Genomic DNA, 22,802 nt, shown 5'->3' with positions numbered 1-22,802 from the left:
CTATGATTCTCTGATTCTCTGATTCTAAGGCTACCTGAGTAAAGTCTCATTAACCAAATGCAGTGTCACCCACTGACAAATGTACTACCATGCACCATTGGGGGTGGCACAGGAGTGGCCAACGATGCTGAAGTAAAGACAGTGCTGTAGAGGGAGACCTTCAGGGGAAACACCAGTTTCCAAAGGTTCAACAGCATAAGGCAAGGGTGCCAAGACGCAGGTAGGAGCTGAAGAACAACAGGAGTAGCAGCAAAACCCCTTTTCCCCTCACAGTACAGACAAAGATGTGGCCACCTTGTGTCAGAGCTCCACAGCCAGGTAATGCCAGTCTCAGATGAAGAGCTCTTTCCAGGACAGAGCAGAGGACACTGTCCTGGCTTGCACAAGAAGTGTGAGACCCAGAATTTTGAACCAAGTAGGGAAAACCAGGAAAAAAAGTTTGGCAACTCCGTGGTAAAATAATCCCAGTGATTGTGGGAACATTAGGGACATGTGACATCAATGGAAAATTCCAGGTGAAAATCAGACAAGTACAGCAATTCTCCCTATCAAATAAAAATCCAGATGCCAGATTTTTGGAAATACTTACTTGATTTTAGTTCCTCTAATTCTGGAAGCTCTTCATCTAAGTAGCGCGACTTTACCCAGTGCTTCCAGGCGTTTACACCGTATGCGTATTTGAAGGGAAAACTGCACTCTGAGTTTTCAGAGCTGTCATCGTGAGACTGATATTCAGACACAGCTTTCCTCTTCACCCCCTGCCATTGAAACACAACACAGTGATTCACACCACTGACAGCCACTAACAGCACTAACACAGAAGCTGGGCAGAATGAGCAAGCTGCAGGAAGTTACAAACAGTGCGTTCAGTGTAAAGGACGAGATGCTTCATTCTGCAGGTAGCTGCTGTGTTGAACAGACTCCTAAGGACAGTACTGACTTAAGCTGACAGATCTTTCTAATTCATCTTTCCAACTGGTTCAGAATAATTTTTCATAATGGAGTTGCTGTACTGGTTATATTGTATTAAACAATAAACACATGATGCACTAAATAATTAAGTGTATTTATGCATTGTGTTAGTAAGCAAGAAGTTAGACGCTACAAATTATGTCAGAAGGTCAACTTTTAGGCTCCGCTGAACTCATCAATGGAAAAGCCAGCATTGGTCCTAAATTAAAACACTGGACATGGGACATAATAATAATGTCCAGCAGATAATACCAAGAGTTTAGACTCCAAATCTGAAACTATAAAGACATGTTTACTCTTCAAAAGTTTTACTAGAAGTTGGCTGGTTTATTTAAAGCTGTGGTATCTACTGCAGTTCTTGCAACAAATCTATTTCAGCTTCTGCCTAACACCAGAAACTATTTCCTGTTAAGTTTCTTTCTAAATGAAAGAATCTGGCTACTTTATTTGCAAAGTCTAAACCAAGATTTTTTTATTGAAAATGAACCTGGGAAAATGACAAGCAAATTAAAAAAAAAAAAAATTAAACTATTTCATATAGCAGATGCTGTAGTTCCCATTATAAGCCATGGTAATACCAACATTCTTCCATTCTACTATCGAATTAAACCAAGATAGTTTTGTTCAAAGTAGAGTGCAGAAAATATCAATTTATATAATAAAGATAGTACAGTAGGTAAAAATAGGCAGTAACACATTTTAGAGCAGTATGAGAACTAGAAAAAAAGCCAAAACAACTAAACATGACAAATTTTTGCCCACAAATTTTGTGCTCTTTTTTTTTTTTAATAGCATGACAAAATTACCTTCTTTTTGGGCCGAGGCCTTGGCTGTTCCTCATATTCTTCTCCAAATACAGGAGGTAACAAAAACTCATTTTCTGTATCAAGCTCCTCAGTTGCTGGAATTACATTAACAGTAATTTGTTACATTAACATTAATATCGGTTTAAAAAAAACAGTTAACTTTATAAATGTGCATTAACATAAGGGGTCTGCAAAAGCACGCAAACATTACCAAAGACTAGATTTCAGTAAGAGGAAATAAACCTATTCTTACTTTGAAAGTAAGGAAAAGCTCTCAAAATGCTTATTTCTACATAAATTGTAAAGCACAAAATGCTCAGCATTTTCCAGCACTCTCTCAAATCACTAATGCATCATTTCTTACTATGGACTCTTATACAATTTTTCCTGCCTAGGCAGTCTGTGGTATTAACAAGTTTAAGTTACGGTGACAATAAGCAGCTTGAGTGGAAAAAATAGAAATTAACTTACATTCACTTTTTTAATTCATTTCCATAATTTCTAGCCATAGTTTTATTTTATATAGCACATTATATTTGGTTAAAAACATTAGGAATAAGAATGTAAACTCTTTCAAAGAAACTGGATTTAGTCCATATTTATACAAGTGCTGGAGGTCTAGCTTATGATGGATATTACAGTAATCTTGTTAAACAAATATGTGTCAAAATACTATTTACTTAAAATTTCAGTAGTAGGACAAAGAACTCTGTTTCAGGCAACAGTGGAGCGAGACAACATATGAATAGTTTTAATGTTCCAAGTTCCACCTGTATTCACAAAACTGAATAGGGTTCATCCCTCATTTTGCAATTAGTGTCTCCATTAAAAACTGAATGCTCTTCTGATAAGTCTGATTTCATCACCCTCCTACTCAAGACACCATTTAAACAGGTCCAGATGAAATAGTGCTGACTTGCGAAGATTTAAGAACTCTGCCCCAGACTAAACCCCAGTCTTTCTCCTGCTACCACAAAGAATCTTATCTCAGCAGCACTTCAGTGTCATCAATACCTATTACAAACTGCTATTATTTACTATTCCACTTCCATGTGTCTTTTTTTTTTTTTTTCTTGCATGGTTTTTCATTGTCATGTACCAAGCCTCACTTACAAGAAGGGTTAGAAATCTAGTATGCATCTGGCTAATAAACTTCCTAAGATTAAGGTCAGACTAGCCCCTAGACTTGATCTTTAAAGTACACATACAGCAAACTGAGAAGCCCAGACTGGGCATCTTGTGCAGATACCTATGGCACAAGGCACGAGGAGAGTTTCAGCATCAGATATCAAAGCTATCCAGAACAGATATAGGCGTTACAGGTCCACGAGAAGCTATGTGAAGGGGAGACACTAGCTACAGGCAGCAGCTTTTGTGGATCTTGGATCGATCAGGACACACTATAAGGAAACAGACACTGTTGTCTGCATTCTGTAGAGTGGTAGAAACTGTAATCCAAAACCTCAGACCTTCTTTCAAGAAAGGTCTCAAATTTCCTGCTAATTCAAATAGCCTTCTTCAAATACAGGCATGGGCATTACCAGGATACTAAAAGGTAACGTGCAGCCCACCAGCTTCCAATTTTACAACAAACCTAAGTGAAAAATTTACCTTTTTGTCATTTTTGCTCTAAGCCATCATTTCCCATGAAAATATCTGGTGATTGAAGAATGCATTTATTATGGTTTTCCGTGACAGATGCCATCTGAGTCCTTGAGCCTTCAAAATAGCTTTTCTAAATCCATGTCCAAAACCAAGTGATGCAGTAAAGTTAATTTGTGAAAGGCTTATTCCCCCTTTTCTTTGCATTCTCTTTCAAATACTGTATTTAGAAAGATGGAAGAACTAATTCAGAAGTCCCTAGTTTTGCAAAGACATGACAAAGTTTTTACCTAACAGGCAGTCAGTTGAGTAGACCTTGCAATCAAATGAAGTCCTTCTGAAAGGACGATGAAAACGAGTACAATGGTTGCCCACAATGAATATTTCACAATATTTACTAAAATGACAGAAGAAATACCTCTTGGGAAGTCTATTTCAATATCAAGGTCTGGTTCATATGGAACATCAGGCAAGCTTGTCTGTGCCTCTGTTTCTGAGTTTTGTAGATTTGACTCAACTATCACATCTGTTAAAAAAAAAAAAAAAAAAAGATAAAAACTCTGGTTATTTTAACCAACACACACATTAGTCAAAACAGGACAGATTTTGAAGCTGAGCATTTCTAAAGCTGATTGTTGTGCTCATCACCATCCTCGTTTTTGTTGTTCTTGGGATCTCAGATTTACTTCTTCAATCTGATTTTCTTCACACAGAAAGGATACTTACTAGCCTATCTGTCCTTCCTCATGAAGGTGAGCCAGTAAAGCAAGCGTATAGAAAATCAAATACTGCCAAATCTGGATCATATCAAACAAGCTTGACAAACTTAACTATCTTTTTTATGTAGTTCTCCCCACAACAGAACGGATTTTCAAGTCTGTGAAAGAGATCCTACAAAAGCAAACAAGGCGGGCAGGCAGGTAGAGAGAAATAAAAGCTGGGTCTCTTTCCACCTTCTGGCAAAGACAGATTTCTCCAAATTCAGTTCTCCGCAAACAAGCAAGCTCTGATCCCATACATCCACCCATTCAGCCAGCTGTACCAAGCAAGAGAAAGCAAGGAACTGCAAATGACAACTTTGCAGCACTAGCAAAAACGTTCAGCTTTAGTGGGAGAATGGCAGCAGCTTGGAAGACAACAGGCCTCCTGGGACTGCAGCATCACTGGCCTCCTACATATCAGGCCCAATGCATAAGTTCTTGTAATTTATCAACATTCTTTGGGACATCTGTTGAAAGAGCTTGAAAATAAAAAAACCCAAACCAACTCAAACAAAACACAAACCAAACCTCAAATTTCTCCTGAGTCATAGAAAAACAATAAAACTTAGTTTTTGGAAAAGAAGGTAAATTCTTCTAGGAAGATACAGAGGAGACTTGAGGATCTTGGCAGGCAGAGCCAGGAAAGAGGGGCAAAGAGGTGCATCTGCTGCAAAAGTACTGGCACAGGTTGTGTGGAATTTTTTGATCTTCAGACAACTCTCTTTAAGGTGAGTTGGTGGGATGAAAAGCCTTTTTGGCCTCACAAGCCCAGTGTTCTATCAGCAGATGCATTACTACCTTCAAAGAGATCATACTTACAGGTCAGGCCAATCAAAAATTAAAGTATCATTAGGTCACCTGCTTTTGTTGACACAGTTCCACTTGTGAAATGCATGTTCTAACAGCCCTTGCTTCCCCACACTCAATGTAAAATGTGCCTAACTACGTGTTACTACAAAGAGATCAGAGCCCTGTCATATCCCACCTTGCTCAGAGAAAGTTGTGTTCACACCTACAGCTACAGAGGTCACTTTCCCTAAACTTCTGATTTGAGTTTTTCTGTCAGGAAGAATGGATTTGTTCTGGCTGGTTTTGAGTTATGCTGGGAAGAAAACCTGTGCCTACAAACATGGATGACTGCTTGCCATCAGCTAAGGAGCTGGTGCAAGCAAAGGCACTGCAGGTGTTTCTAAAGGCCAAGGTCTGGTACAGCACACTGAACTCATACAACCGACTTCAGGAAATTTTCTGTATTTCAAATATGTTAAAATGACATTTAAAAATGTTTAAATACTTAAGATTTTAACTTAAGTTAAGAAATCAATAACGACACTGTAGTACTCAAAAAATCGTTCCCTAAATTGAAAAATAAAAGCCCCAACCCTTCCCGTGATTCACACAGAGCAACACATACATCCCAGCACTCCAAAGAGTCAATAACTCAGTAAGAAACTCACTCGTCACGTCAGAAGCTTCAGCTTTTCCGTCATGTTCAGGTACCATCCCTGAAAAGTTCAGTAGCTCATTTTCCAGAGGATTTGAAGGTACTTTCGCCCTCATTTCTTCTATTGCTGCAAGGATTTTCTCACTGCTATCCAGAGTAGTGGGCAAGAAAACTGGAACTGGCACCTGTGCAGAAAGTGAGGAAGAGATAAATAGAAGAGGAAAAAAATATGCTGCAATAAAGCATCAAGAACAGTCTACACAGAAACAAACTATACTCTTCTTTTAAAAGACATAGTTAATACAGATTAGAAACACATCACTTCAGTGTGGGCTAACAAAAAGTGTTGACAAGTTGAAAAAATTCAGTAACTAAGAACAGAAGAGAAAAAGGATACAGAGAAAAATCAAATATGGTAAACTATAGTGGGTCAAAGTAAGAACAGAAGGGACTTTGGAGCTTCAAACCTGTCTGATTATCATTTCAGCCTAACAGTTTGCACAAATCAGCATCCTGTTTTAGTGGCTCACTTTTGAAACATGACATTTTAGTAATTCAGGCTTTTTTTCCCTACTACTTAGTTAAGGTTTGGTACATAAGCAATGACAAATTTAAATTAGAGTTCTGGCACAAGGGTTTTTTTGTTTTGTTTGTTTGTTTGTTTTTGTGGTTTTTTTTTTTGTTTGTTTGTTTTGTTGGTTGGTTTTGTTTGTTTGTTTTTTTTTTTTTTTGTGGTTTTGTTTTGTTTTATTTGTTTTTCTTTTCTTCCTTCTGTTTATCCCACTTGGCCATCACTCTCCAACGCAATCTTTCAGTTTTCCCATTACCAGAACAAATCTTGCTGTTTAATGCTTATTCAGCAAACTCAGAAATATCACTTGTAATTGTTCCTAAAAAGTTGAGCAGCACAAAATTTTCACACTTAAAGCAGGCAAATAGTCCTAAAGAATAATGAGGACATTAAGCACCACTGTTAGATTTCTAATGCTTTTTGAATAAATAGTGCTGCAGCACCCTGCAGTCCTTAAGATGGGGCAGAATGAGTTAACAGCACAGAGTGGCCCCTACATATGCATGTGAACGGGTGCCAATTTAACAAAGAGGCTGAAGTCTCACTTACAGGAACAGGAACTGCTGTAGGAACAGGAACATTTTGACTGTACATGTTCATAGGCACAGGAACATAGACAGGTACAGGAATAGGCACTGGGACATACTCTTTTTTCCAATCATCTTCTATTAAAAGAAAAAAGAAAAAGGCAAACACTGCCAGGTACTTAAATATATTTTTACACCTGCAGTTTAGGGAAAAAAAATCAGAATATTTGCAATATGTTCCAAGAAATAACAGTTAAAAAAATAATTTGCAATGAAGAAATGAGTAGTTCCAGTACAGCTCAAGAGTTACCTGTCTGACAAGATTTTGTCTGCATATGAGGTTTACAGTACGTGGCTTTCGTCATTGTCAAAGGCTTGCAAAGAACTGCCTTGTTCTTCATCTCTCTGTTAGGTGTTGGAGAAGGTGGTGGTGCTGAGCCCTACAGACAAGCAAATAAAAGAATGTGCTGTTGCACCACACTGATTTCAATATAAAGTTCTTGATTTAATGTATCAATTAATACTTTTCATATACGAGATACTGAAGAAGAAGCTCACAACAGCACAACACAACAGCACCAGCTATTTTTTCTTTAATTGCAAGCTACTCAACATTTCTAGTAATGAGCTGCCACTGCCAGGAATTTAACAGTTGTATTTTGCTCAGTCAGGGCCAGCACTTTGATTAACAGCTTCTGGTGGCTCATTTGTCTTTTTTAAAATTTTGCCCTTTTTTTTTTTTTCCACTCGAGATACTTCTAAGACAGTCTTTTTTACATTCTTGTTTAAATAAAAGTGCAATTTAAGCTCCTTTATATCTTAAAAATTTGTGTTAGCTGTAAAAAAGAATTCACTGTAAGTAGCATAACAAACTTTTAGCTCAAGGTCTAACCTTCCTGAACTATGCTATAATCCAAAGATGACATTTTAAAATAAATGTATTCCTAAATAAAATAGTATCTCAAAACAATTTTTGAATACCTGAAGTTTGAACTTCGAGCTCCCCCTGCTGGTTCTACAACAGTGACAACAAATACTTTAGAACATCACAGAATGGTAGAGGTTGGAAGGGACCCCCAGAAACCATCTAGTCCGACCCCCCCACCACAGCAGATTCACCCAAGGCAGGTTACAGAGGAACGCAGCCAGGCGGGTTTGAAAGTCTCCAGAGAAGGAGACTCCACAGCCTCTCTGGGCAGCCTGTTCCAGTGCTCCATCACCCTCACAGGAAAGCTTTTCCTGATGTTTAGGTGGAACTTCCTGCTTTCCAGTTTGTGCCCATTACCCCTCTGACTATCATTGGGTACAACTGAAAAGAGACCAGCCCCAACCTCTTGACACCTGTCCTTCAGATGCTCAAACTGCATCCTTACAATCAATGGGTAAAAGCCCTCTTGTTCCAAACATGCTTTTTGTCCCCTAGCACCTGTTTTAGAGACTATTTTAAGAAAAGACTGTCACTTTTACTTGGTCATGTGTAGTAAGACTAGCCCACATATCCTTTTAAATATGGAAAGTCAGTCGTCACTAAGAACAAATAGACCTTATTTAATAGGCAGACATTTTCTAAAATACATTATAAAATACTGTATCACAAATACCTTTTATATTATTTTTAAAATTTGTGGACAGAATTAACATCATTGGAAACTATTGAACATAAAATAGTAAATGTTTTTAACCTGACAGGTTACCTTGTCTGATGTCTCTAGTTACCTAAGCAATATTATTTTCTATGTTTTTCATTAATATGTTTTATAAAGTCATCAAAATAATTTCACTTAAATCTAAGATTTACCTTATAGAAGTCTATTTTCATTTAATAGGTGAATAATTTTTTTCATGGAAAAACTGGCATTTCTGAGATCTTCCATGATGTCTTCCAAACAATCAAAACAAAACTGTCAAACAAAATACACTAAGCTAACCTAAAAAAACTATTATTAATACTTCTGACTAGCTGACAAAAACTGAAACTGCTCCACTCATGATCCCCACCCTCCCAGACAAGGATCCTGCAAAAGGTTATGCTTCCCTGCTCTATCATCTGCAGCAGTGTCAATCAGACCTTGAGCACCAATTATTCTACTCTTAAGAATTATAATTTAAGATCTGAAGCTTTCTTTTCAGCCTTTCAATGCTGAGATACCAGTTGAATATTCTAACTGATCAGTGAAATTCTCTTCCCTTTCTATACTGAGTAAATACACCCAAATAGGCTAAGCATGTTGAGATACACATAGTTTGTGGATCAACTTTTAAGCAATGCTTTCAGGCACTATAGATGTAAAATACATGGCAGATGATTTGGTTTCCCAGAAGACATGGAAAAGACAAAGTATTAACATCTAAAAATTTAATTTCAACTACTAATGTGAAAAAGACTAAAAAACTCTACAAACTTAGCTTAGTATCATTCATAGATACTAATTTGGGAGGGGTGGGGGGAGCGGGTTGATAATATCCATTTAAGCCACCAGGATCTCACATTTAATTACATTATATATATATATATGTTAAATATATGTACTTACTGATATTTTTGTTCGGGGGGTTTGGCAGCCCTGATCTAAAAATGTAAGAGAACAGTTTTAGATTTTTTTATTTTCTTTTTTCAGAATCAAAGCAAATTTCAGTAAGCAATTCAGATAACTTCTATCATGAGGACAACATTAAATTAACACCATTGATTAGTACTGTATCACAAGTGAGAACTGCATGAAAGAATTCCCATTCACAGGCAGTTCACTACTCCAGCACTGAACCTTACACAAAGGCAAATGCTAAAGCAATGATCCATCCAGATATGAATATGGCCTATTTCAGAAAAGCAAATAAAATGTGCAAATGTAAAAATGGCCATACGAAGAAGGTGTATCACTATAATTACATTAATTAAAAAGCTGATTTATTTGAACTTTGCCTGACTTAACATTTAAATCACATAAACAAGCATTCATCCCCATCAATGTACCCCCCAGGTACATGACTATTGCCAACAGAAAAAAAAAAGTTAAATATATTCCTTTTATGTAGGTAATTTAATTCCATTTTCATTTAGTTTCCATTTTATTTCCTTTTAATTCCATTTTTCTTTTTTTTCCCATTCCTTGTGCATTTATTTGTATTTATTTTGTGACCAAGAAAGAAATTTTTCCACAGAGCAAGTAATGACAAACCATAACACAATGAAAAAAGAAAAAACTCCCCATGAAGATACAACTCTAAAATTTTGCCTAACCTCTAAAGATTTTTTTTTTTTTACAGAAGTGGTTACAAAACTGATTGATTACCTGACAGCATTTCAGCTCTTGAAAAAGCAATATAGAGCTAAGAGAAAAAATAGCAAGCAGCTCAATTATGTCTCCCATGATAAAATAAAATAATCACTAGCAGAGTTTATTACACCAAATAAATAATTTGTGCAACTTTAGATTTTTCCTGTAAAGGAAACACCTTGTTTGCCATTTAGCAACCACCAAGCAGCACATACCGTAGTGTAAGTTCTCAGGTCCTTTTTGTGTTGCCAGATTTGGTTCGTTTTGTTGACAGTAGAAACGGAGCAAACAGTGCTGGTCACAGAAGTGTTTCATTTCACCACGCCACTGCACCTTCTCCTTGAGAGTTCCTTGAGACTTACAACAGTCACATCGTGCAGCCTTAATGCAAAGGAAGATTTTGACATTTTTAATATGCCTTGGGAAAAAAAAATTCTGCATTTTAGAAGGTGTAAAAGTACTGAGGAATCACTAGTGCTACACAGTTAAGTCTTTCTCATGTAGGCTCTATGATAGTTCCACTACCTTCTAACCTGTGTATACAGGCACATCTGTCACTTCATTTTCAATTGTTTGCTGGGGGTTAACACCCAGAATGAATCTGCTTTCTTTGACCAAGTCTTTATTAATTCTTCAAAAATTTACTTGTAGACAGTAAGCAAAAAACGAACGTTCTGTATCAATTTTAATTCCACTGAAGCATTCTACAAAAGAAGAGCAGAAAGTGACTGAGACTCTTTAATGACTTTTTTGAACTGAGGATAAGTAGAGTTGGTAGTTTTTTTGTTTAAGTCACAAAGTCACGTCTCTAGGTGTTAAATCAGAGCCCTTTAGTGTAAATAACATTTTCGTGATTTTAGTAGTTTGACAAGAACTTTAGATTGCAATAGTTTCGTTCATCATAGTTTCTCTATGATTTATAAACAACAACAGCTCTCAAACTAAAGAGGTTTCCACAAATTCAGGTTAGCACATAACTTGAAACTCAAAAATTTGTTCTTTTGTATCCCCAGCTAAACATTGAAGTAATGTATCTTTCACCAATCTGTGTGATAATTTCATGAGGCAGCACTAAGAAACACATTGCTTTTCTCCAAAATAGATTCCACTGAATTTAATCAGCTATGCTATAAATTAACAGTGGTAGCCAGTTTCAGATCTTCAACTAAGCAAAGAGCTGTTTGCACTACTACTCCCCTTGATATTGCTTGCAACCTCCACCCTAAAGTAGTCCTTAAAAAAAAAAAAAATTCTCTATGGGTGCTCGAGAATCCAAAGTAAGTCACCTCAATAATACAGCCAGGAGAGGAAGAGGGAAGTTATGATAATATGCAACATGAAACATTAATATGTAAAACCACACACAACACTGCAGTTATGCACAAGGCTCCAATGGCTAAAAAAAGTTCAACTGTAGTTCTTGACAACAAAAAAAACTATGAACAGGCCAACTACAAAAAAACTATGAACAGGCCAATGTTAATTAAATGTCAAGCTCCTTCTCTGGACTTAAACAGTTTGGCAGCATCCTCTGGCAATATAAAAAGTGTAGGAAATTTAGTTGGAATTTCTCAGTTGGAATTTTCAAATATTTCAGATGATATACAGAGAGACCTGATTCCAACAGTACAACCAGGTTTAAATTGAGAGCAATTAAAGCTATGTCTTCAGGATCACCTTACAACAAGTGCCAGGTGCCCCTGGAAGGGCAGGTACTTCTTTTCCCCCTCCTCTGTGCAGCTGCCAGCAGTAGTGCTTATGCAACTGCAGGGTACACCAGGTCAGGGGCCTTACAGCACTGCATTATCCCCACCCTCCCTCAATTTTTTGTTACATTTGTAATTTTGACTTTTTGCTGATGCTGATTCACAGTTCACTTTGCAGCAGAGATGTTCTCAGTGGAACAAAAGAGCAAGTAAGTCATATTCTTGGAACTGAGTGGGGAAAAACATGAAGTGTAAGGTGTTGCCAAAATAGCCTAGATTTATCAGGGTAGGGAAACTGTGAATTCACACCTTTAATGAAAATGCATCTTCCAAAGCTGTCAAAAGGCTGAAATAGCAGTATAAAAAAAAATTATGTATAATTCACTCTGATTTTAAATCTCAAGCCTACCTAACACTGATTAAGATTGACAGCTGACCCATGTACAGAACAGCCCAGCTATTCTGACCTGCTGCACACTGTTTGACTAATCAAAGCACCACTTTTTTGAGCACTGCTCAATTTCTTTCTCCTTTAAAGAAAGAAAAAAGTGACAAATCTTGTCAAATGAAGAAACTACAGCCTTCCTGTAACTGTTTTCTCCCCTTCCTGTTTCTGTTTTTTCATTTAGGCCTTTGAGTAAGTGCATTGTTTCCTCTCTTGGGCTGCTAAAGGTATTTAGGTGAAATAATTTTCGTTTGCTTCCACATAGAAATTATAATTCCTTAGCAAGCCCAAAATGCCTTTGTAAGGAAGCTTCACTTCTCATCCCAACATTTGCTACACTGTAATTCTACCTTGTCTATAATCATGCTTGCAGTCAATACTACACATCCTTCCACGCACTGAAGTTTCCTACTACCTGCTTGCTCTCCCCATCTCCCTGACCATGAAATTAACTGAAAGAGTGAATTCATTATTTTCTGCTTCTGCCTTCCTTCCTTTCCATTTGTTTTCATTTGGAATGCTGACACTATATGTTAATTAACTCTCCAAAATACCTGCTTTCAAGTCTACTCTTTTTGTTTCCAAAAAGTCCACCTGTACTCTCTGTACTCCACTTGTACATGACTTCTTTGCCACTCATGACTGCTTTATGCCCACTTCTTTTTTCAGGTCCAACTTCAACATGTTTAAATGGGCATGATTATTAGTATAAATTGCTAATGTTTACCCAAAACTTGGTTTAAAAGCAAAAGTTTCACATATGGGGCTTTTATTTACATTTTAAATCCTCCAATGATATGTTTCTAAATGTTCTCTAATGGTTTGCACTGATACTAATTTGACCTAAACTTGTTTGTGATACCTAATAGTCAGGTATTGTAATAGTTGTCTATTCTGAGCTCAATCTGCAATAAATAGGAAGCAAGGGATGTATCCAGAGAGTGAGTGATTAAAAGAGAAAAGAGATCAACTGTTCCAAACCATACCTACTTGAAATTGAGATACCCAACTATACAGTGGCTAAATTCAGACAAGAGAAATTCCACAAGGTTATCTTGCTGCCTTTACCATTTAGATTAAAGCTGACTCCATTGTTCCAAATTCTACCACTGCTGACAATCATTGCTATCTGAGCTCACCAGCCTAAATCATTTTTCTGTGCCTCAGACTGTAGTTCCCCACCTCCTACTTGGTCTTTGCTGAAGACACCTTACCTCCACTGAACAGACAGTCATCACTGTACATGCTCAGTCCAATCAATACTCCACCTGTAGCCTTGAATGACCTGTAAGCACATTTCAGCTGCAGTATTTTCAGCAATGTTTCATAATGTGTATTTAAATAAACAGATTTCTGTGCTGTTCTCTTTGAACTGTATACTCTTTTTCAACATACTTTCAATGTTCTTGTATAAGTAACGTCAAATGATTGAAAACTGTCAAACACCAGGTTACCAAAATAATTACATTGAAATTTCTCAGGCATTTTTCAGATTAACATCCAAACCACTGCATGCCAATGAAGTTTATAGGAGAAGCTCTAGTAAGTTAGAGAGCTAATGTCAAGACACGAAAAACTTCACCTCTTGTTTTAGAGGTGTAAGGACACCATACAATAGAAATTCCTCAGAACTTGGCACCAACTGGTAGCTGTCACCCAATGCATTATTAGAACTGAACTATTCCTTCATATTTTAGTCCTCATATTAGCTTGGAGGATGAACACTTCAAGATAGGTTTCATGTGCTTCTAATGCTTCTAGGTAAGTCTGTTGTGCCTATACCAGTTCTACCTTCTTCTGGCATTTTGAGAAGAGAATTTTGGCATTCAGGGAAGCTCTCCCACAATACTTAACTCTTTTTAAAAGTTGAGGCGTTTCCAGATAATAGCACATGGAAAAGGTGTGTCCATAAAAAAAGTAGACAAAGAAGATGGAGACAAACACTTGTTTAATGAACAAAATGCTGGTGTTAAAACATTACTAGGTTATCACTACTTATTTCTCTTCATGTATACATTCAAACTCCAAGATAAGACTGGACATCTCATAAATGAGACAAAGCTCATACATATGTAACTACCCTTTTAAGAAGCTAACAGACAAAACGGCAAATAAAGTACAAATTTAAGGAGGTGTCTGTATCCTGTCTTCCTCTCTGTTAATCATTATCTATTTATAGCTAGATGAGAACATCAGCTAACAACATACTACAAAATCTAACATATCTAGAGTGACTTTTATAAAAGACAGAGGAGTTACCAGCAAGGATGTAAAGAAAAAAAAGATAATTTTGGCAAAACACACAATTTTCCAAAACTTATTACATGTCTTCTCCATGTAATAAATCCCAGAATTTTATAATCAGAACTGAATTAGGCAAAGGCTTTAAGAAATATTTGAAAAAAATTACAATCAACAATTCAACATCATGTAACACTAGTTCATTAGTGAGTGTAACATTCAAAAAGTAAAAATATCTAACATTTCAGTATCATCAAAAGTCACTAAGTTACCAGGCAAGTCTGTTTAGAATAAATTGCCTTCTCATGGCACCATGTCCAACTCTCCAGTACCACAGTACCAACAGCATTTCTTAAGCAGATTGGATGGGCCAATTAAGTTATTGCCTTATTCCACAGATGAGAAGGATAACCTGAAGTCGGAGTTTTCAAGTAACTGAATCAAAGTACAAGCTTCCATAGAAGTTTATGTACATGAAACTAATTCAGTATGCACATCTCAAGACTATAGTCTTTGCTGAAATCATCAAAAGATTTCTAGAGCACACCAAAGCTTTATTAAGTTCTCTATGAGAAGGCACTTTTTACATAGGGAAAAAGATCACTCCATACCCCAAGATTTTAAGGCAAATAAAGTAAATATTACTGTATGAAGTTAACATTTTAGTAAGTTTAAGAACTATGCAGCCAAGCTTCATCACCCTGTTTCCACATGAGATAGAAGAAACACATTCTGGTCTTCAGCAGCTTTCTTTCTGAAATGCCTAACAGAACCCTACATACAATAATCAAAATAAAGACTTTACAATGTTTGGCTGTAACATTTCTTGAACCAGCCATTCCAAAATATCAGATATGTCTTCAGATTCAGTTCTTTTATAGTAGGTAGATTATCTTGAATTACAGGAATTGTATCTAGCCCTCTAATGTTTCAGACTTTTTATTGCCTTCCAGGCTGTGTACAGTTTTGCTAAAATGATGAATTCTGTACTGTCTGTTTTGCAATTGCATCCATAAATGTAGTTCTTGTTTCGATATTATCATTATAGCTTTCCAGGATGTTCACACCAGAGATCAAATATTTTATCCATGGTACTAATTACAGGTTAAACCCAGCCCAAATTCACCTTTATTTCTTTCAAAAAATGAAAACAAAAAAACCTCTTAATGTGAATTCTTTGCTGGTTGTGCTTCACAAGGTAGTTAAACTTCCATAGATTTAGAAATAGATGCCATCTGTTCGATTTAAACTTTTATTAGCAATCCATTTGTTCTTGCTTTTCCCTTTGGCATCCTTTCCACTGGGAAATGCTGAACAATCAAAGCCTCTGCAGTTCAAACTGTGAGAGAAGGGAAAAGGCAAAAAAGGAGGCAAAAACAGGAACAAGAAAAACTCTGCTAACCTAGTTTATTGTCAGTCAACTCAAGATATCATCCAGCTGCTATAAACAGTGTTTCCAACAACTTGAATAAACATTTACGAAGTTTTGAAAAGAAAAATCGTAGCAGTTCAGGAGAGAAAAAGGGAATTGCAAAGTAACTAATATACATAGGAGTTTCTTTTTCTGTAACTCAAGACTTTCTTGCCAAGTGAATTAATAAAATCAGAACGTAGAAATGCTGATCTAAGATAATTCAAATGATTAATATATTTACTTATTGTGTAGCAAATGCTTTGCTGAAGTAAACAATATTTGCTGCACAGTCCTTGAAATATCCTCACAAGTGCATTTTTGGTTTGTTTAAGTGTGGAGCTCTCGTCAAAAATTCTGAGTTACTTGCCTTGTAGTACCAGTCCTGAAATTTTTTACAGCACTCTTCACTGCAGAAATCTCTCACTACACCATCAAGTTCCTTAGTTGCTCCCTTTTTGCACAGCTGTGAGCAGTAATTACAAGTAACACATCTCAGTCCTAACCGTCTTGCAAAGTCTTGTTTATATAGCAGCTTGCAGCCTGGAAACAGATTTTAAACATTAGGAACAAGGTAATTTTTACAGAGAGATATCACAGTTAAGAGTTAAATATTGAAAATTAAATTAATACAGCAATAGCTAACAACTGGGGCTTCAGACAAATTCAGGTTGCATAATAGACTTTATTGTTAAAAACTTTTACCTGAATACCTTTCCTGCATAGCTCTATGGTTTCACGTGATGTCTGCATCTTTTTCAAAACACTAGGCTTGAATCTGTGCTTATCAAATGCCTGAACAAGCAGTCAGAAAAAAGTACAGAATTTTCTTTTCATATGGATCCATGCAAGAGCACTGACTTGGAATTACATTGCTTGGTCACACATGCTCAGAATGCTAGATATCCAGGCAATTATGAGCAGGTATCTTAAGCTAGACAACATTATCCCCTAAAACGATACCTATCTTCAAAGATCAACTTATTTCTATTGCTACTTTCATTCATATTAACACAACAAGCCACGTAAGGTAACTCATTTTTTAAGAACACTAACAGGTACAAAATGACCTGAGAACTGAGGAGTTTCTTAAAAAAATATAGTTATCAAGTAAGAAATGATGAGTACTGAGAGTAATTATGCAATGACAGGAGTTTACATATGAAATTTATGTAGGAGTTTACCTATGAAATTTATGTAGGAGTTTACCTATGAAATTTATGTAGAATTTGTATGTAATGAATATTCTATTTTTTTATTTTCATGTCAAGTGGGTTGGAATTTTTTTTTTTGTATTTGCTATGCAGTCATCATTTCAAGGTTACCATATTGAGAGCTATATTCTTCCATAATCTGATCCTCCCTCAAGCAAATTAGAAAAGACATTCTAAAGTATTAAACGCATTAAAAGATGAATACTATAGCTATTACACAGGCTATTTTGAGAATATAATGTATTTTAACTACCTCAAATCTAGAGTCTATTCAGCTGATGGCTAAATCATATACCATGGATATCTAATTGTCCTAATTTTACAGAAGAGAACAGGATGAGAAAATGAAGTAACTGTCTATGTTAAACACTGGAGAGATAACATCTACACAGATCTTTAATCTAAGGTATTGCAACTGGTTTTTTTTGTGATCTCCCAAATATCACAGTACCACCAAGACCAGAATGCAAGTCTTCCAACTGCCCACTCTGCTAGGGCATATAGTCTAACACAAGCAGACTTTGGTACTTCTGGGAAGTTACGAAACTCAATACACAACATACATGCTGCACTTCCTCTGCTATAATGAATTTAAAAATACTATCATTTCAATTACTGAATACGTTATAATTAAGTGACTTCTGCTGCTTGTCTTATTAGGGTAAAATTTAATATGTGTGCAACTGAGATACTGCTTTAAAAAATCATCATTAAAAGCACAGGAATGCAAGTGGAAGCTGCAACAGGCAACATCTTCCAAAACCAAAAGGTTATTGATGAATTTTAACTCCCAATGCTGCAAGCTTTGATCACAAACTAAACTTGCTAGCAATGTCAAAACAAGATAATTACAGAATATCATACAAATAAGACACTGTAGGTAATAAATGTGTTATATACTAAAAGAAAGAAACAAAATAGTTTAAATCTGATTCTTTAACAACAGAACAAAGAAAATTATTAACACACAAAACAAGCAGTGCAGACAGAAAATGCCTAATCAAGCAATCATCCTTACAGGGCAACTAATTCAGATCTTAAATACACGGCTCTGAAAGAAAAAATAATCCTGAAGATGCCAGGGTGTGCAAACTATTGGTTGAAAGTAGTCATTAAAGCACTGAAAATTTCTTGCCAGTATTTTCTCCTGCTGGCTGTCTCTCTTATTATTATATATGGCATCAGAGTCTTTCTATTTCTTTACAATTCCAGAGATTGCTCAGCACCATCACACACTTTCCTCTGCAGTTGTGCATTAGAAGAGACACTCAATGCTGCACCAGCCTTCCAAGACTAGGGATTAGTAAAAGCACTCTACTACCAGTCATGTCAGCTATGTGCACCAGGCTAAATAGTCTACAAACAGCTACCAGGTAAAGAAATTTTCCATTCTACAGTCAAACACGTCCCACATCTCTGTGACTCATGGCAAATAATGAGCAGTGAACATTAACTACGGAGAAAAAAAACATCCCAAATTCCAGTCCTTAGGACTTAATACCTGAAAAACACTTTTTTTTTTTTTTTTTAAAAATCTCTGACTGCAGGGCTTCTTGCTGAAGGTGGTCTCTACATAAAACAGAAAATCCATCTTTCTAATACTTCAGATGTTGACAGAAGGTTTTTACCACCCTGAAGACTTCTAAAATGGATGTATGGGCTTTTCTTTCTGCATCATTATGAGCAAAATTCTTCAAATTTGTCCATTTTCTGTGTCTTTGTAATAGGTATCTTGGTCCACCTGATCAGGGAACAATTGGTTGCTTCAAGATCTTGTCGCTTTGGACAAAGGGAAAACAAAATGCTTTTCTTTTTATAGCATGTATTTTTATTAAGGTCTTTGGTATTCTGTGCATACCCTAGGATATAGCTTTTTACTACAATTTTCACTGGAATAATAAGACTTTCCTTCAAGTATAAAAAAAAGTATTTGGCTTTGTCAATACTGATTCTGAGCTCAAATAACTTGGTCTTCGTGGTGCACAATGCAAATCCTGAATCAACAGAGCAGCAGCAGCATCTATACTGGCTTTGTAGATGTCACCAAGAAATGGGCTTTGACTAACAGAACATTGTGGATGAGTAATACAAAAACCAACGGTTGTCTGACCTTTGTAATATCAACACTACAATAGTGAGGGTCTGGCCAGTCTAAATCCCCTTGGGCCTTGGGGTTCATGAGTACGAGTGCTGTAGGAGACAAAAACCTAACAGCCCCAACATTTTGAACAAAAAGATATGAGTCAAGTCCTAAGTTACTCAGAACTTCTGTTGCAACACTAAACATGCAAGTTACAGTTTGACCAGACAGAAATCTCTAGTGCTATAAAGTGATTCTAAAAGAAAACAGCTCTTTATTTCAAAGAAAAATATAAGTGCAGGTTATTTGATTCAAGCTACACAGGTAATCAATTATGTACTTTAGTAAAGTCCTGGCGGAAGACCACCGCACATGCCAACTGTCTCAGAGAGACCAGCAAGGAGCATTTTCAGACAAAATATCTGTAACTCAAAATCTGAACCAGGCAAAAGAGAAGTAGCTGAGTACCTGCTAAATCCACTAACTTATCATTAATGATATCATTAGAATTCTGGATTCCAAGCAAAACCAAGACAAAATCTATTCTTTCCAACAGCCCTGAACTTTGCTTCGCCACAAAAACTGTAGAGAGGTAATAAGGATCTGAACATGTGCAACAGAGGCTTACTGAGAGGGCATCACATGAGCAGCTCCTCCAAACCCTTACTTCAGGCATGTTCCTATGAAGCTTTTGAGCTTTTTTTCTCTTGTTAGACCCAAGAACTGCCAGGTCCAGTCCTACAGGGCTACCCATGATAGGAAACACGCAGCTGTGAAAAAGAAATGCTGCACTGGAAACACTTCCCAAGTCTTCAACACTGGTCATTCTACCACAGACAAAAACATCTTTTCCAGAAAATAATTGTTCCATCCTAAAAGCAGTTAGTTTTTTTATCTTTGAAAAGCTGTACTTCATTAACTACCTTTTCTCCTCATTCAAGCTACGTACAAGACTTGCTGCTTTCTCATTTTGTAACTTCAGCTGTTACTCTTTAAGTTCATCTGGGGAAGAATAACAACAGACCTGTCATAGCACAAGCCTGTAGTATCAAGAAGCCTGTAGTATCACACGCTAGGTCTTGAAGATTTCTGAAGTTATGTTCCATTCACATCTCTTTCCTGCTTCCCTCTGTATTGATACAAGTGCAACAGCTGCTTCTTCCGTACCCACATTCCCACCATCTGTTGTCTCTGGCTTCACAATAAACATTACTATCCTTAAGAAAATAGATGCAATGCATCCCATTTTGGGTCCTGCTTGGATTACCATTAAAATGGACCCCATCCTCTCTGTGTAACACTTCCTTCCTTGTCTTGTGTTCTGCTTCAGAGCCATTACTATTCAACTCAACTTTTATACATCCTCAGTTTATCCCAGTATTTTCTGATATTAAACACTAGCTTCTTCCTCTCTCCTACTCCAAATTACTCCATTTTCGCATGTTCTTAAATCTTTTGAAGCTGATTATTCTTTCAGGTTAATAAGCATCTTTATAAGCTTTCTTCTTCTTGTGCTCCTAATCTCAGCACCTTAAATTGTCATCACTCCTTAGCTGCAATAGCCTATCCTGTCTTCATTTAAAGAACTGTCTCAAACCTCTTCAAAGACACAACAGTGGAATTAACACTGAAGAACATCAATCTAAGGACCACTGTTGTTGAACAGTGCACAGGATTTCACTTGATATTCTTTACCATGTTAAAAATTAACTCTCCATGAATAAAAATATCAACATTCAGCACAACTGAAATTAAGGTTTAAATGACGTTACTTTAACTGCATCACTGCTCTTCCTCTACAGACAGAGGAAAGATAAATGTATGATCTCTTCCTCAGTGTAGTTCTGTCTTTTGACTTTTTAAACTACAAGAACGCTGCCAGAAATATCAGAATCCTGGTTAACAAATTAAAATTTCCAAGTCATTCCAGAAGATGTGCATCCAACAAGCACTAACTGGAAACTAGATCTGTACTTTCAGACTCTCCCACAAGTGGAATACCACAAGAACTAACTCTCCAGCTCTTCCATATGTGTTCGTCTGAAACACTGTTTGCCAGAACATTCTAACTCAGCACCAAATAAACCTTCAAAAGAAAGCTACAAGGAAGCTGACATTTCAGATTAGACTATCTCACAGTGACACTGCCAAAGGAAGTGGTCAGAAGTAAAACCAGACTAACATGGCAGGCCAAAGCTGAAAATGCACCACAGTAAGCACAAGTTATTTTAACATGGTAGGCCATGGTCAGAGCTGTAGAGAGGGAGCTCTGTGAAGCACAAACCAAAAGGCTTATGACAGAATATTTTATTATGCAGTACACTTAACTGCAATAGGAAATTTTACTTTAATAAATATCATCTTTTCCCCTCCATACTACTTACCAACTCTTGATAGCTTTATGAGTTCCTATTCAAAGCAGCATGCAGTTAGGAAGTTGTAATTACAACATAAAATTTTCATTAAGATAGCTCTTTTATTACTGTATTAAAAAATTCCTGTATGCTAGCCCAAATTCTGTACATTTTATTTTTGAAAGTGTATCAGCGTCTCTATAAATAGCTGGCAATGTAAACTATATATATAAAAAGCTGTGTTTAAACAGCTTCTGTAGCTCTCACGTTCGGTTTTGTTGTTGCGAAACATCAGGAATGAAGAGGTTCAAGCAGGCTTGATGGCAAGCCCCTTTGCCTAGGGAGCAGAGCAGCTCAGCACAGCAGGGCCAGCATGGCAACCTGTCTTTAGGGCAATCCCTCACCTACCAGGGAAGCCCAGCAACTCAAAGTCATAGCAACACTTTGTATCACACATCAATTTTGAAACCAGTTTGTTAGTGTTTCTAGTAACAACTGGAATTGCTATAAATTTCAGGTAGTATCTTAATTGGTCATCAAAAATTTGTATGTAAACACCGGTATAAAATTTTAATACACACATGTTTAGGCTATTCCAAATACCTGTAATGTTTTCACATACACCTAAAAATTAATCAACTAAACATTTAACAGTATACTTTACCAAGTAATCAACTATGCAGCAGTGACTGGAAAAATGCCACTCTTAAATCTACAATGCTTTAACTAAACATACACCTTCCCTAGACATACTCAGTTCTGAAATCACTTTATTTCCCAAATTTCTTTTTCCACTTGTCAGCGGTACAGTATTTCAAAAGGGGTTATCTCTATTTAGATGAAGCACCAGAACTGTCTACACTGAGTTTAGTTTGCAGAATCCATAATTCCCAGAAACTTATGACCATACTATCAAGATGACAGTACAGTCACTAGTTTCATAGCTGTCTTTTATCTCTACTGTCCCTTTGAAGGGAACCCCCAAATATCAGAGAAGTAAGTCACTCCACAGCTTACTGGCCTTCTCCTTCCAAGAAGCAGACTTCTGCATATGAATCAGTGTTTGTAATAATTTTGTAAAGTGAATTTTAATAAGTCTGTGTTATTTAAATCATAACAGTTCTATTGAAAGAGATTAATTAAATGCAAAGTAAGTCTACAAGTAAAAAAAGTTATGGCGATACTCATCATAAAACAGTTCCACTGCTAGATTGCCAAAGACTGATTTGTTCTCCTAGACCCTCAGAAGGGATATATATTAAAAAAAAACCCAAGAGCCAATAACTTGAAGACCTCCTGAGGGCTAAACACTTGCACAGCCTACCCTCAGTTGTCACTCATGCAACTATACCTACGTAGGAATGCACAAGCAACTTTGATCTTACTGCTT

The 22,802-nt window shown here is 36.6% G+C and overlaps 1 protein-coding gene across 1 annotated transcript in view; it reads right to left on the bottom strand.

The window, feature by feature from the left end:
* Positions 1 to 88: 88 nt before the first annotated feature.
* Positions 89 to 22,802, bottom strand: part of LOC103776766 (zinc finger MYM-type protein 2-like) — a gene marked incomplete at its 3' end in the record, with an annotated part of 33,728 nt that continues 11,014 nt past the window's right edge. The window contains exons 5-14 of the mRNA XM_008944292.1: positions 16,135 to 16,307; positions 10,177 to 10,342; positions 9,218 to 9,252; positions 6,994 to 7,123; positions 6,706 to 6,818; positions 5,599 to 5,770; positions 3,799 to 3,906; positions 1,779 to 1,873; positions 590 to 758; positions 89 to 227 (exon numbers count right to left, since the gene is read on the bottom strand). Coding sequence (XP_008942540.1) covers positions 89 to 227; positions 590 to 758; positions 1,779 to 1,873; positions 3,799 to 3,906; positions 5,599 to 5,770; positions 6,706 to 6,818; positions 6,994 to 7,123; positions 9,218 to 9,252; positions 10,177 to 10,342; positions 16,135 to 16,307 — 1,300 coding nt within the window. The remainder of the gene's footprint in view (positions 228 to 589; positions 759 to 1,778; positions 1,874 to 3,798; positions 3,907 to 5,598; positions 5,771 to 6,705; positions 6,819 to 6,993; positions 7,124 to 9,217; positions 9,253 to 10,176; positions 10,343 to 16,134; positions 16,308 to 22,802) is intronic.

This window comes from Merops nubicus, unplaced genomic scaffold, assembly GCF_000691845.1.
Source record: "Merops nubicus isolate BGI_N331 unplaced genomic scaffold, ASM69184v1 scaffold7917, whole genome shotgun sequence".
Lineage (NCBI taxonomy): Eukaryota > Metazoa > Chordata > Aves > Coraciiformes > Meropidae > Merops > Merops nubicus.
The sequence above is the reverse complement of the archived record's forward strand: the minus strand, read 5'-3'. Positions and strand labels throughout refer to the sequence as shown.